This window comes from Rhododendron vialii, chromosome 8a, assembly GCF_030253575.1.
Source record: "Rhododendron vialii isolate Sample 1 chromosome 8a, ASM3025357v1".
Classification (NCBI taxonomy): domain Eukaryota; kingdom Viridiplantae; phylum Streptophyta; class Magnoliopsida; order Ericales; family Ericaceae; genus Rhododendron; species Rhododendron vialii.
The window spans coordinates 8019869-8035776 of record NC_080564.1 but is presented as its reverse complement, the minus strand read 5'-3'; the positions used below and the strand labels follow the sequence as shown (position 1 = coordinate 8035776).

The 15908-nt window shown below is 37.2% G+C and overlaps 2 protein-coding genes across 4 annotated transcripts; both read right to left on the bottom strand.

The window, feature by feature from the left end:
* Positions 1–548: 548 nt before the first annotated feature.
* LOC131299005 (membrane protein PM19L-like) lies at positions 549–4061 on the bottom strand. Its single transcript, XM_058324531.1, has 4 exons — positions 3877–4061; positions 3623–3800; positions 1047–1095; positions 549–957 (listed from the first exon to the last, which is right to left on the bottom strand). The coding sequence occupies exons 1-4, from the start codon at positions 4010–4012 to the stop codon at positions 850–852; spliced, it is 471 nt and encodes a 156-aa protein (XP_058180514.1). The 5' UTR covers positions 4013–4061; the 3' UTR covers positions 549–849.
* A 3553-nt stretch (positions 4062–7614) lies between these two features.
* Positions 7615–14497, bottom strand: LOC131298018 (RHOMBOID-like protein 9, chloroplastic). Of its 3 annotated transcripts, none has more exons than XM_058323279.1 (7): positions 14404–14497; positions 12705–13266; positions 11679–11868; positions 11383–11548; positions 9651–9821; positions 8541–8695; positions 7615–7980 (listed from the first exon to the last, which is right to left on the bottom strand). In XM_058323279.1, the coding sequence occupies exons 2-7, from the start codon at positions 13258–13260 to the stop codon at positions 7743–7745; spliced, it is 1476 nt and encodes a 491-aa protein (XP_058179262.1). In that variant the 5' UTR covers positions 13261–13266; positions 14404–14497; the 3' UTR covers positions 7615–7742. The 3 variants fall into 3 exon arrangements, with proteins under 3 accessions (XP_058179262.1, XP_058179261.1, XP_058179263.1); XM_058323278.1 differs by lacking the exon at positions 14404–14497 and adding an exon at positions 14313–14373; XM_058323280.1 differs by lacking the exons at positions 11679–11868; positions 14404–14497 and adding an exon at positions 14313–14373 and having other exon boundaries at positions 11383–11519.
* Between the last annotated feature and the right edge of the window lie 1411 nt (positions 14498–15908).

Here is a 15908-nt window from a genome sequence, read left to right as displayed (position 1 = left end):
AGACTTGTGATTTTTTCGTTGAACAGAGAGACTTGTGATTTTTTTGGGTTGTTTTAGAAAGGCTACAAATTGGCAGATCTAGCACTCTGCTTGTGTTGTAAAGCTCCTACAGGAAAGGTTATTAGATTGAGTTTATTACTCAAGAAAAGATGATGGTTCGGTGTACGATCGGTCTATTATTCCAGATGGTCCTTGAACTTGTGATTTCTTGTTCCACTTCTATGGTTTGAGGTGATTGTTAGTGCTTTTGATGCCTTTTTCCTTTCAGTTGTTGATAAAAAAGCTTGATGGTATAATTGTTTGGAAAAGGTTACTTGTAAGGATCATTGGCTGCCAAGCCTGTCATTGAGATTGAAAAAATTGAGGTCCGAGGTACGCATCATTTTCATAGCTAAACATTCGAGAAGGAAAAACAAGCATCTTATGAGGGTGATAGAGAAGATTGGATCGAGCACTCACAAGCAAAAGTATATAGTTCAATTTTACTAGGGTATGGTTGATCCAATTTCTAAGTTTTGAACTATCGTAAGAAACGAACCGAAAAATATAGAACAAATTAATCAAACCATATGCGTACCAATAAACCATCAGTTCTCTTGTATAGAACTTACAATTAGTAAACTAACCATAAACATGCAGATCTTCACTTCTTTACGGTATATATTTATTCGTAACATAAACCAAAGGTATACGTAGGTATACGTAAGAAAAATGAATAATATATATATATATATATATATATTATTCCCGTGGCACACTTTATGTGAACAATGGCTTTGTCCGATGTATGGAAGATCTACTTTGAACATGACAGGAGGCGTGGCCAACCCGGTGGTCCCGCCATAGCGACTACGAATAAGCAGGTCCGTACCTGCTGCTGTACATGCCTGCATGCAAGAGCAGCAAATACAGCATCTGGAAAAATGTCGATACGATGACGACTATTTCCAATGTTTTCTGCAATTCAGGCAAAATTCATTACCATTACTATGGTAAACAATCAAATTATAGGGGTGAAAGCAATAGGCAATAAGTAATCTAATTACCAGAATATTTCCTCTGTATCCCCCCAGTGCGATCTCCTTGCATACAAGTCTGTGTTCCAATACATCATCGTCACAATATTAGAATACAATGTTTTGCAATGTCTCGAGAGTACCTGGAGCATTTTTTAGGGTGTCTTTGACATGTCCAAATGAAAAACGTTAGAGAAAAAATCAGACGGTTGGAGTGTCGGAAACATGTCCAAGAGTGTTTGGAGAGCGAGTGTCGGTGTCGGGAAGTATTTGACATCGATGAACGACCTCTGACGAAGTGTCCATATGGAAGTTATGATGCAGGGAAGTGCGTCTAGAGACGAGGATTGGACTAAGAATTTAATCCATGGCTAATATCAAGCAGGGGTTGGAAAACTTGGAATAAATTTGATGGCAATTTGTTGTTGGGGTTCTTCCCGGCCGGTCGTATAGGACTTGGTCGGCCATAAAACTGAAAAATAGGATTGGCCTGTCATTATCCCTTTGTTCTTTGATGGAATGTCATTCCTTGGGCCGTGGCCAATAATTCTAACCAATCCAAGCATTTTTAATCCTGCAATTAGGCTAAGTTCCGCCAAGATTTTTGAACTTTTTCTTATTTCGTCTTTTACTTCAAAAAAAATTTTTTTTTTTGCGTTTGTTAGTTTTGCGCCTAACTTTTGTGAATTATTGATTCATTTCGTCAAAACAAATTGGAAGAGAAAAAATTATGACTTTTACCCAAATATTTTTGGAAAAATCATAGATAAAGCCCAAAAAATTGGCTTTTGGAGCTTTATCTTGGATATTTTCAAAAAAAATTGAGTAAAAGTCACACAGTAATTTTTTTATTTTTTATATTCGTCTTGATGAGACGAATCAATAATTCACAAAATTTAAGCGCAAAACTAATAAACACGAAAAAAATTTGAACAAGGACAAAACAATAAAAGAAAAGCTCAAAAATCTTAAAAAACAAAGCCATTAGCAGAACCTGGCCTAAACAAGGCCTATCGTGACTAACGCACCCCCGTGGTGTTGGGTTTGCCATGTGAAAAGTAGTCGTGCCATTTTTAGATTCAATTGTGCTACAATCACAAACACATGCAAATTGGACATGTAATGGGGGAGTATTTTATAAATTGGTGAAAAAAAAATAAAAAGTTACACATAAAAGTATTTTATTTTTTATCCTTGTCTACAATTATGAAATGGATCAGTAGTTCCAGAACGAGAAATAAGTCCTTATTTTTTAAAAAGACAATTTTAAGCTAAAAAATAACAGGCTTACTGAAATCTAAAAATATACAATATTGATCTTTGATGAGATCTTTTATACGCTGCAAAAAAAATCAAAAAATTATTTTTTATTTACATTATTTTTTAATTTGAAAATATGAAATAAGTACTTATTTTTTAAGAAGGTGTTCTGGAACTAGACTGACTATTCCTAATAGAATTTTTTTTAGGGAAAGACTACAATACACATCTCTTATTTGGGTGTGTATCATATACATTCCCAAAATGTTATGAATTATAAAGAAAATGTTATGAATCGTATTACTAAAAAGTTACGAAAGTATATGGTTATGAGATACATCAAAATGTTACGAATCATAATTAAAATGTTACGAATCGTACTCCTAAAAGGTTATGAATTCTAGAATAAAAGTTACGAAACACACTAAAATGTTATAAATAAACCATAAAATAAATGCATATGATACACCATTTTAAGAGGTGTGTATTATAGACTTTTCCTTCTTTTTAAGTATACTAAAATGACAACGGTGGGTGATTCAGTTAGAAATGGAAAACAAAAAAAGAAAAGCACTCATTCCAACATGGCCACACAAGGCCGGAAGCGGGGGGCTGCTGCCCTTGGGGAAGCGGCGTGCTGCTGTGACCCATTTGCGGGCACATTCCGGTCTTGCTCCGATGATCGGAAACGTTCACTTTGTAGAGTTTGTCGAGTAGAATATATATACAAAAAATCAGCTTAATTGGATATCATTAAGTGCCTGATCGGAGCCCATATAACTCTCGGTCCATGGGTTACAATGGATTTGATCCAATGTTTCGGATCCATTTTTTACAAGATAAAAAGGTTTCGATTAGGCACTTAATAATATCCAATTAAGCTGATTTTTTGCATAATTGTTCTACTCAACGAGCTTTACAAAGTGAACGTTTCCGATCATCAGAGCAAGATCAGAATGGGCCCGCAAATAGGTCACAGCAGCCCCCCCCGCTTCCCACGAGGCCGGCCTTGAGCTAAGGCGCAAGCCGCCTTTAGGCATCCAAAAAGTGTACAAATTAGGATCCTAAACTAATATTAGTACACGTATAACTCAGCAAAAATGTTTTCAACTAACCAACATGTAATAAATCCAAAAGTAAAAAGGAGTCCCTCTTCGCAGTTGGCTTAGGCCCCGGATCAGCCCTCCTAATTCATGCTCCTATAGTACTAGTTAGATTTCAGTGTACCCAGCCGTTTTCTTCAGAGCACGACAAGAGTAAAAGGCTATTAAAGTTGGACTAATGGACTTGAGATTGACATTTTACAGGGAGAGAGAGAGAGAGAGAGAGAGAGGAGAGAGAGATACCCAAAAGCAAGAGCTGTAACAGCAAAGGAAATGAGTGCCGTGGAAGTAGCATTGCCCAAACTATCTCTGCTCCAAGCCCTGTTATGTATGAATCCAGCTATCACCGAACTCGCACCTATGACTCCACCAAGCAATGCATATATCAACACGAAGACCGTGGCCGTATTCCCGCCAAAATCTGGAGAGAGACAGAGAGAGATTGAAAAGCACATCCCAGAAAATAGGAGAGAGAGAGATTTGGGTTAATTACGTACGACGGTTAAACAATTTGAGGTCGATTTCTTGGTTAAAACACCAACTAGCTAGACCAATTATGATGAGATACAACACTAAATTGACTACTAAGAGAAGCCCCGTTACGCCTCTCATCTCATCTCTTCCAACCGCCATAATAGCGAATGTAACACTGATAGATGATCAACTATGATGAGAGAGAGAGAGAGAGAGAGAGAGAGAGAGAGAGAGAGAGAGAGGACTGTGATGGCAAAAGGTTGCAAGGTTGATACTTACGCATATAAGCTGCGTACATCAACACTTCCCCACATAACGTATATGCGGGAAATTCGTGGACCGAGTATACCCTTTTTATATTTGGTTGCATTGTTTTGTCCAAAACTGGTCATGAACAACTAGGATGATGAACATTCCGCTTATAATATAGACTATATATATTAGTAGTATTAAATCCGTGTTATGCACGGAGCTCAAGAAGTTGAATTTAAAATGCATTTTTTCAGACTCACAAAAGTTTCTAATAAAATCTTACACAATCAAACAAAGTTGTGTGAGAGAGAGAGAGAGAGAGAGAGAGAGAGAGGTGTTGTATAAATTAGTTTGAGGTGCGCGTAAGTTGGTTTCGAACACATTACATTACCAAAAAAAAAACTGCTACGAAATTTTGCATGTACCCGTTTCTAAGCAAGAGAAAGACACCCGATTAGCTGTACAATATATCCATGAGATAATGTCAAGATCGATTATGTGCCGTCGCACATACACCAACGGTCTACAACGTATACACATATATAGTTTTGATTTGTTATTTTCTCACTTGTAAAAACTAAGTACAGGCGGAATAAATAAATAAAAACTACATACAGAATAAGAAAGCGATGAAAAACATCAGAACGGACAAAAAAAAAAAAAAAGAACTACGTACAGGGTGAATATCAGAGACTAACCCGAACCTCCACATAGTCATATAAGGTCTCGAGCCACTTCTCAACGGCCCGATAATCGACCATTTTGTCTCGGACCGGGGCAGATTTTTTTTGATGTGGAGTTGATGGGATCGTCAGCAGTTTGGACTCGGCCATTGATCCATGGCCTTCCCAGCAACAGGATAAGGGCAACCCGAAGTATTTTACTCGTTAATAAAACACGAAGAAATCCATGCCCTTGACTATTTGGGGATGAAATCAATCCTAGAAAAGGAGTAACGTTAAATAAAAATTCAAGAAAATTTTATTGCGCACCATGTGTAGCTCTCCGGGCTACTGTCACAAAAATCGTCTATGCATTAACTATAGTAGTATAGAATAATATTAGACATATGACGTTCTTGATTTGACACCAAACCTCAAAAAGAATGAGAGGTTATTGAACTGTTCTTCGAGCAATACTTCATACCAATCACAACACACAACATAAATTATATAATTTTGACACTTAATTTATTAACACAAAAGTTATGAATCTGACAGTATTATCGATCGTAACACACATGGAGCTTGCACCACATGCCCCTGATGATCAAAGAGCATATATAGAATAATTTCTCCAAAATAAAAGAATATAATCGCATCTTCGTAATTAATTAATTTTCCCAAGCCGGCAGGTGCCATGCACGAGACGGCACTTGATGAACACTGTGTAGTCATATTGGAATTGGTTTTTGGTAAAAATATTCCAAAGAGAAAAAAGCGAACACCATATTACATCATGCGCGCGTTTGGATTGGATTCTTTTATATGAGTAAATCTAATATAATAAAATTAAAAATTGGTAACTGGTGAAATTTAATACTCCGTATTTCTCAATTCGTTTGAAAATGGTTTCTGAAGCAAAGATTTTTTGAGCTCTCTTGTGCAACAGCTGTCAACGCGGGATAGTACAGGTGTACAGCTAAAGTCAAGTGTTGACTTGGCTCGACTTGAACTTTTTACTCCTTCCGTACAAATTTAATAGTCATTTTTTGAAGCTCGTGGAACTTTTCAATCGATTATAGTATCTTGTAATTTATAATGCTTTATATAATTTTGAAGTATTAAATTCGGACGGAGGGAGTAAATGCCATTTCTTTTTCTTTTTCTTTTTCTTCTTCTTTTTTTACATTTGAAATCCCTAATCGAGGCTCGAAACCACCACCTCATGACCTGAGCATGGGCTCCCTTACCAACTGGGCTACCCCTCACGTTCAAATGTTCTTTAAACGCCATTTCAAAAATGAAGAATGATCCTGCCTCATCCAACAAGAATAGCTAGTTAACAGAGTCAGATGCTTTTTCAAAGCCGATTTTGATAATCTGGCCTCGTCGATTATTTTGTTTCCAGATGTGAATTTCTACTTCGTTTGCTACAGACACTTCATCGACCATGTGTTTGCCTCCTACAGCTACAAATGCTGCTTGGGCTTAAACACCAACATAGAAGGCACATGTCTTTTAAATCTGTTGGGAAAATGACGGACAATCATATGTTTTGATAATTAATACCCGCCAAGAACATTTTCAGCATTAACAAATGTTCTTAGCTTGTTCTTGGCGAGTATTAATTATCAAAATACGTCATGGGCCGTCATTTTCCCAAATCTGTTTGCCAAAACTAATGATAGTACCTCATAGGCTCATATGAGTACAAATTCTACCACCGCCGTTTGTGGGTCCCACTGTGTATTTATTGCAGTAATCTGAACCGTTTATCTGGTAGAGTCTGCACAGTAGTATATTCCCACAAAAATTAGCTTGATTATACATTGATACGTATATAACAAATTGATTATTTGTTCATAAAATAGTTGGTCAATAAGTTTAAAGTTAAATTGTCCATGACCGTCAATTTGATAAATCAAAATTCGTTCTTTCTTTCTTCTTCTTTTTGTAGGTTTCCCCACTCTTGACGAATCGGAATTCACAAGAGACGAGTTAGCTTACTAGTTCAAACGAGATAAACAATTCGAGTTCACGAGTAAACCTTGCGCACAAGAAAAAGATAGAGAAACTCTGAATATTATTGATAAAAAGTTCCCTACATATTGAGGTAAACAACCCTTTTATAGAGAAAAATTTGTAACCCTAGCAAAACTTAACTTAAAAACAAAAATTCCCAAAATTTGGGGAAAATAATAAAATTGGAAAATGAAAGAAAAACAAGACTTTTCCAAAAAGAATCAATTGAAACGGAATTATGGTCTAAAAGTTATTAACGATTTAATATTTTTTTAAAGCGGCAAAAAACGTAAATTGAAGGCCTAAATGAAGAAATTGGGTGGAAAAACACCGTGGCTCATGACTTAGGGTGGTGACTGGTAAGTCTTGACCGCAGCGCGAAAATAAGTTAGCCCATCAAGTTTGGACCCAATCCGAGCTCGTCCAAAAATTGCCAAATCGGGTAATTTGCAATTAAGTAACGTTTGGGCTTCCGAGACTTTAACCGGTCCAATTGATCACGAAATTGGGCCTTCCTGCGTTCAAAATTCGTTCTTTCTTTCTTTCTTCTTTTTGTAGGTTTCCCCACTCTCTTTGTTACGACTTTGGATTTTCCTTCCACCGCCCAAAGAGTGATATGAACACTAAGAGGCAACAAACAGTTTCACCTGGCAAACTGCTTTCTGGTTTTTCCATAGACACAATTGATCTTTCAATCCTATTTTCTAGTCTTTTCAAACAAACACTGCCCTCAATTTTCTATATTGCTTCCCAAACAACATTCTGAAGGAATTATGTTCATGGGATTCATCAAAACCACCACTAAAATATAGGCGGGGTGCTGTGTTTCTGTCACCAAACCAAAGTTTAATAGAATAGAATAATTGTGCCTTTATTCATTATATAGTCCTCCACTCTGCTCTCATTTATACAAGTTGCTCAAAGATGATCAAATCTATGCTCGCGACGAAAACTTACAAAAACCTTCCCACTGGCAGTGAATTGAGGGGAGGTTCGACGACGAACAGTAAAGAGCTTAACACCAGAACAAAGAGGGAGAATACCACAAGCGACTTACAAGGATTGACATTGCGTCTGACGAGTGTAATTCCTTCTTCTTGGCCACTTTTTGAAGATCTATCATCCATTTGCAGCATTGGGGTGGTCAGATATCCATAAACTATACCAGTGAAAGCTGCACCATAATGTGTCCTGCAACATTGACACCCCCCCAACCCGAAAAATAAAGCACAAAAAAAGGAAAAGAAGAAATGGTTAGATGTGATAAGCTGAAAATGTAAAATCTCAGGCCAAGCATTACTTGGATAGCCATGAGAAAATGGAGCCCTTTTATCTAGAGGCAAAGCCAGGGTTTCTGTATAATAGGGTTAAGTACATACTTCACCAAGTACAACGCCCTAATTTAGTTGGCCATGTAAGGCAGCTTAACAAATTCTGAGGGTCCAATGTAAAAAAGTGACTATGATCAAAAAATAATTTTATATGATTAATTATATATATGTGTAAGCAATAGAGGATTTTCGAGTCGATGGGGTCAGGTCAATGTCTCCCTACTTGCCACCATGCCGTGCGGCTCCACTCATGCTTCAATCTATTGTTTTGTATCATTTGAGGTGACTTGAGTAATCTGACAAGCTTTGTGCCTTTTAGCTTTCAAAATCTAGAGAAACCACCGTAAAACTAGTTCATAGCCTACTAACCAATCATCAATGCGTTGGAAATCAAATGCAGAACAAGTTTGTAGCACTAACCAGTCATCAATTGGACCAAAATTGCTCAATAAGCAGCTGAGGGCAGTAGCAATTATTGCTTTCTGAATCATGTTATCAAAATCATCCTGTGGAATGACATCCTTGTTTTGAATTTGATAAATAAGGAAAGCTCCCATTATAGCAAATGCCGGTCCCTAAGCACACACGATGACTCGATTACTACAGAGGTGGATACAAGAAATACAGAGAAGGAATGGAAGAACAATAGATAATCGCATTAGATTGTTAACCACCAACTCGTCTAAAAGCTTAAACTGTTGGAGACAAAGGTTGCTGATTAAAAAAAGAAGTTAGAGACAGAGGTCACTTTATTATTTATATCTTCAACATGCCCCCTAATAATATCTTCAACATGCCCCCTCACATGTAGCAAGGCTCTCCTCCATAAGCGGGCTAAAAAAGAGAGAATATTTTTAATCATTAGGTAAACGGTGAGGTTCGAACGCAAGATCTATTACCTGCTCAGATAACATATCAAATAGTTAACCATGAACTCATCTAAAAGCTTAAGCTAGTCAAAAGAGGAGTAACTTTGTTGTCATTAAATTTTTTTTTTGGAAAGTGTACTTTATCATTTATATTCTCGACAAATCATTGGTCATATACTGTAGAAATGCATGATGCATTTAAGAACAACATATCATGATATCCCTCACCCTAAATTCATTAGTGACACAATTTTCTTAAATAAGAAAGTAGTACAAGAGAAGATATATGCTGGCATATGGCCATAAGGATGTGTGTGTGGAAAGAACAAAAAAAAGGCTAAATTTCCTTGTAGCTCCTATCACTTCATTGTCGTTCCCATTACTTTTGCATTTTGCCACCTACTTTAAAGGTGTGCACAGCTTTGTGAAGCAATGATGCTAGCTCAAAGAAAGAAATTCCTACTCAACACTCACGACTGCGGCCCTTTTTGTACAACTTTTACTGATTAATGTAGAATGAAGTAGAAATTATTGGTAAAGGAAGTCAAGCAACAAGCAAAGAGAACAAGTAGAAAAGTCAGAACATTGATGTCTGATAACAGAGATATGTAGGTATTGGTATCATTTTAAGTATATACAGAAAGTAGTGAATGCTGCTTACCGTCCCACCCACAGTTGGGTCTGGTATATGAAGAAAGCTGGTCAAGTTACCAGAAATTCCTCCAAGGATATATAACAAGAAAAAGGTAAAGGATCCATATGCTCTGCAAACTCGAGGCCCAAAAGTAAGAAGCATCCAGCAACCAAGGGCAATGTGAAAGATTCCTGAGTGCTGCCAAGAGAAAATACTTCAGAGCAGCATATCCAGAAACTCAGACCTTACACATGGAAGGGAATGCAAACAGTCCATTATTAGGTTCTGGGCATCAAAGGGAATTGAAACCAACTTATATTCCTTTCACAGCATTTCAGGTTCGTATTGTTACAGATAGCTTTTCTGTAAACACATTACTTTGGAAATGACATTTTCAATGGTGGCTTCACCTCTTCATGACGACTTCATTTCTCCAAGAAGTTAGATAACTAAAGATGAATCCAACAGAGAAATACAAACTCACAAAGGAATAAGAACTGTTGCATGTCACTAGCAATCTGCACGGAAGCACAGAAATTCGTGCTAAGTGGATTAGTATGGAGCTCGAATCCCCATTCCTGAGCTCCATTACTTAACAGCCTGGGGATGCGTATGTAGCGCAACAGTTTGTCCAGGTGTTCAACCCACAAACTCAATCATGAAACCACCAACAATTATTTGCTCACTATTCCAGTCCATTAATTAGCAGAAATTTTATTTTGATCTTGTTTCGTAATCTGATGGCATTCTGTTGACGCCTTCTTGTGTTCTACTACAGTCTTTAGACTCTTTAAATACCCAAAAAAATAAAAAAATTTGATAGATGGCAAAAATAGATTTTAAGAAAACTAATTGCTCAGGGAGCCGAGTTTTCCTCCCAATAGTGCACTTAATTCTATTAATATGCTAAAGAGCCCTTTAATTTGAAGTCAGGTTCAAGGGCTGCAAACAGAACCAGCAGTTCAGTGGCCCGTTGGAGCGCGCATCAAGCAGCAATAGAGCGGAAACATTGTCTTTGCGAAATCAAACTGCACTTCTGATGAGCTGGAATCAGGCCCATGTCAGGCGGGGCCTTCCAGTTTTGAATCCTGTTTTGAAAGCTATAATGGACTCTACGTCAAACAGGACTCAACTAAGGCAAGCGGACCAATACTAATGCAACTTAGGAAACCAAAATTCCTATTCGAATGAACCATGCAATGCAAATTTACATGGCAAAATGGACCGTAGGGGAGCTATGTCTTCAACTTCAGGTCCAACACTTCAGCTATAACATTCTCAAAACACTCAATGTAGTCTACCGAGCCCATTATAGCACATCCCCCGAGTACGACACCCAATTTTGTCATACGGAAATTACCAATACTAACTAAGTCGGTTAACATTTATCTTTTCAATTATTGAACTGACAGGTGGAACCTGAAAATGGTAATATCAGAATAACAATCAAAGAAGAAGAAGAATCATCAACTTCTGTACCAATGGATGTTTGGTAGGTCTCTTGACTTTCCAGTCAACCCATAGATTACAAAGAGCAATTACCAATCGAAAGTAAGGGCAACTAATAGAACCTTTTTCCTTTTAGAACCTTCAAGTGATTCAGAAAAAATATTTCAACATTTTGAGTGTCAATTTATTAACCAATTCCATAGACCAACAAAAGAAGTTGTCAACTTATCATTTTTGTAGCAATATACTAATATACAAAAAAAAAAACAATAATAGAATGGAAACACGAACCCAATCATCAATCTTGTACCAGAAACATTGGCGTTACTAGCCTCCACCATTCTCCAAGTAGAATCAAGTGATTGATCTTTGCTCCATAAACCAACGGGACTGAAAAGACCTCTAAGTCAGAGTTGTGAATTGGACTTGCTAGTTCGAACAGGAAAACTGCAATGTTTATGGAAACCATTATACCTCTGCATTAAGAAACTTAGGAGCATCAGGAAAGGTATGAGGAAAGAGTTGCCAAATCGTAAATTCAAATTGTTGGCCAGAGAAACCATACAATATCAAACAAAAAGTTTAAGGAGGAGATGGGTATATTACATCAAGTAAAGATCAGAGGTTTCATTGTATGCGCTCTTTGGACCACCCTCACCACCCTTATTTTTTAACTTCATATAGCTTTTAAGTTTCTTCCACCCATCTCTTTCATTATCTACCCGCACAGAATATGGTGTCGCTTCAGAAGTTTTGCCATCAGAAGTAGATGGTGTATAGGTTTCTGACTTCTCATCTGATCGACAAGAAAAGAAAAGGTTAGATCAATCCTAATTCAGTTCAATAAACAAACATACAGATAAAGACTAATATATTTCCAGTTAATTTTGTTAAGAAGAGATGGCCTCATTTCCGCTAAAGGAATCACAAGATTAAATGAGAAAAATGCCATGAATGCTACAAAGGTAGCAGAACTACACATGAAATAGGAAAGCCCTCACTTACGTTTTTTTATCACAGCTTCCGTGCATAATTACTAATCAAGTCTAAGTCATGCCTGCTAATGATGCAAAAACTTTTCTGGATCAAATTCTTCATCTGCATCGTTTGCATGTAAAGGAAAGGGTAATACTCAACATATTGCCATTTGATGTGTCAAGTGACTATTAACTTACAAGTGAAATCTTCTAAAAATCGGAACCAAGATCTTTAAATACGCATTAAGAATTATATATCAGGGCCATACACCACTCCTCAAAATTGGAAATCGGAAGCGTACTTCATTTGATCAGAGTGCGGCTCCCCACATGAAAGAGAAAAGACCAACTGGCAGAAATATATGCAGGCACACCATGACATTGGGTATCCAAGAGGCCATTTGCATTGAGAAAAGGAGATTATAGTTCTCTTTATGCAGAAAACTATGGTAGGAGGCGGTCATATTTCACAATTGTCAACCCTTGTGTCAGGTATAGCGATATGGTTCTGATTTCTGATTCTACTCAAACATTGCAAACGTGTGTTACAACTAGTATCATTCAAGTTAAGCCCGAGGTCAATCTCACGCAATAAATCAAGGTACTCTCAAACCACATAACTGAAAATGGGAGAACTGAATTATTGGACTTTTACCTTTCTTGACCTTGCCAAGATAATCTTCTAGAGTACCTAGAACCCTTTTTGCTTTGACTGGACTAAGCTCTTCCCTCTTTTTTACAAAAACTGAAGAAGGTTGATCAGCATCTTCTTTGAGTTTTCCCAAATAAGTATCTAGTGACTCCAGTTGCTTCTCATTTAAACTTGACTTGTATGCATGGCATACCACGTGAAATTTCCCTTGCTGCGCACCATTACTGGAGCTGGATCCTAGATGGCATACTAACTTGTGCATTGTAGGTGGGACAGATAACTCAGCTGCAGTATTGAAAGGATCAAATCGTCTGTTACAAATCATGCCTTGAGAAAGTCTTGCACCTTTTCTCAGACTAACTTTTAGCGGAACACCAGCAGACTCACTCAATAATCCTCTTCTGCTCGATCGCCCAGAAATTGTAGAGAAACCACCATAATCCTCCTTGACAGTTGTAAAGCTCCACATAAAGCCCTTGTCATTCTTTCCTATACCATTTGAATTTAAAAGACATTGGTCCTTGTAGCACATGTTGTAGCATATTGGAACTACAGCCATGGATGCCTGGATGAATAAAGAAACAGTGGTATCAGCAGCATTTGTGTAACATGATCAAATATTGACTTCAGCGAACTGAAAACCACTTGTTGACAGATGCAATGAGTGTCAATTAAATTTATCCAATGAGTCGTTATAGCAGAGAGTATTGTCTGATAATTGCCAGAAAAGGGCCCATTTTTTTAAGAGTAACTCTAAGCCAACGTCTATTATAACAAGAAAGCAAAGGAGCTTTCAAAGTCGAAGTTCACCAAAATTATTTTTGGCCAACCACGTCATAAGAACGGTTGAGCTATCCATTAAAAGGAGAATGCACGAAAGATTGATTATGCCAGTGTAATTACTATAACTACTAGTATATTTGCTGATAAAAATGCAAGCAGATTGATAGCTAAATGATATTTCTAAATTCTTGTCGTAATCACTATTTTGGAGATATTTTCTAGATTGGTGGTCGTCTATTTTTGTTTACGTGTAGAAGTACGTAAAGGGCCTCAACCTTGAAGTTTGCTTAGGCCCCACAAATGCTAGCCGTCAGGGACGACCTTGCTTTGTAAGAAACTCAAAAGGGAACCTTCAAGAGTATGAAGCATGATAACAAGGAACTATTATCCACCCCCTTTTTTTTTTAATACAAATTCACTAGTAAAGACCTTAACATGCAAAGAAGGCTACCCTAGGTATTGCTCTCAACACAACATAACCATCTGCAGGTCCTACCGCACCAATGTCGTGGCTAAAATTGAAGTCCAACCGCGTGTTACAAGCACTAAACAGCCCCACCAAACTGCTATGGAGCCTAAAATTAAAATTAGAAAGGAAAAAAAAAAAAAAAAGCTTCTATAGAGACTTGAACCTGAGGAACCTAAGCAACCGCACCTATGTCGGGGCCAAAGGTAAAGTCCAACCATGTGCTACAAGTGGTAAGGAGTATGTTTAGTCCCACCAAACTGCTACAGAGTCCAAGTTTAAAAATAAAAACAAAAACTCCTACATAGACTTGAACCTAAACATTGAACGAGAATCTCGAGGTAGTTATTCATTTAACCAACCATAGTGGGTTGAGTGTCATTGAATATCCAGCGCTTAAAACTGCTGGATATAAACATCACCATGGAAAATAACCATTAAACAGATACATACACAAGTTCCGGGGGGGAGGAAAAGAAGAAAATCGAGCAAAGAGCCCAATATTCATTCAGGCGTTTCTACAAACACTTCATTTGCCTACAAACCGCGAAAACAACATGAACCGTAAAAGCGTAGAAATGCAGGGATCAAGTGAAGAAAATGGGTCGTTATACATACAGTTGACTGACAAGCGGAGTTAATGCTTTCCTTGGCAAAAATGGTTTTGCAGAGGCGAAAGTGAAGGAGACAGTGAAGATGTTTCGGAAGATACTTTATCTATATGAGGAAGCCTTATCAGCCTTGGCCCATTGTACTCCCGCCACGTGTACCTTTCCCGCGATTCCGCGCCATTACTCCTGATTTCGCTGGTCCCACCTGATTTGAGCAGGGCTAAAGTTTCAGCTTTTCGCCATTGTTCCGAAAAGTGAAATCAGTGGTTCTGATCAAATTAAAAGTGAATCTTATCGAATGAGATTATCGTTTTGGGATTATTTTTGGGTTCACTTCTCGGGCTATCTACCATTATGGATCTTGCTTTTGCCCCTCACTTCAAATTAATAACTCTATGCCGGTCAAGTCAAGTTCTCCAAAGGCTATATTCTTAGTAAACTTATTTTTCTTTTTCGTACTGTAACAACTGTTTTATTTGTATAAAGTATCGTCTTATTGTGGATAAAAAAAAAAAGTATCGTTTTATTTGCATTTTTTAACATCTGTTCATATTTTTGTAACTTTCGGATTTATCTTATCAGAACGAACGATTAACTTCAAAAAATTACAACGAAAAAGTAAACAAAAGTTATGCAACATAAAAAAATATCGAAAAAGTTTCAGACTTACAAGTTTACAAGAAACACAACTTGATTTATCTTTTTGGATTTACTTTTCGGATTACCTATGATTATGAATTATGCATTATGCATATCTTGTTTTTCCCCCTCACTTCGAACTCTATGCCGGTCAAAGCCACGTTTCACTTTAGCAAAATGATTTTGGCATTTTAATTTTTTATGATGGCACTTCAAATTTTGTCTTTTAGTGTGCTTGCTATGTATAATTTTTACACTAAAAAATAAGTATTGGAGTGCCATCATAAAAAATTAGAATGCCAAAATCATTTGCCTTCACTTTACACAACTTCGCAAGACTCGCAACCCGTTAAAATCCCGTCCATAAACTAATCAGAAGCATAGGATTAAAAACTCTCACTTTAATCCCCTAAAAATTTCTTGACTTTTTTTTTTCCCCTCCCTTTCCATACCCTTTTTTCTACCCACATTTCATCAAGTTTTTAAGGTTTTCACTTATCTTTAAAATATGAAAATGGGCTTGTGAACACCACACGTAATGAATTCTAAACACAATAAAAGTTTGTTGCCTTATAAGCTAGTTTTGTACCTATTAGGCTACAAACTTTTATGAGAGATTAAATTCTTTCCACTGGCGGTGGAAAATTCTACTTTTCTACCACCACCTTTTTTGGTCATATCGTGTGTTTATTATAGATCTGAACCGTT

Coding starts and splice junctions, on each gene's coding strand:
- LOC131299005 (XM_058324531.1), bottom strand. CDS start 4,012: ATGGCGGTTGGAAGAGATGAGATGAGAGGCGTAACGGGGCTTCTCTTA. Junction 1,096..3,622: donor GTTACAGCTCTTGCTTTTGG/GTATCTCTCTCT, acceptor ATTGGAACACAG/ACTTGTATGCAAGGAGATCG. Junction 958..1,046: donor GATACAGAGGAAATATTCTG/GTAATTAGATTA, acceptor CCTGAATTGCAG/AAAACATTGGAAATAGTCGT.
- LOC131298018 (XM_058323278.1), bottom strand. CDS start 14,369: ATGTTTATATCCAGCAGTTTTAAGCGCTGGATATTCAATGACACTCAA. Junction 13,267..14,312: donor ATGACACTCAACCCACTATG/GTTGGTTAAATG, acceptor TTATTCATCCAG/GCATCCATGGCTGTAGTTCC. Junction 11,549..11,678: donor ACCTCTGATCTTTACTTGAT/GTAATATACCCA, acceptor TTCTTAATGCAG/AGGTATAATGGTTTCCATAA.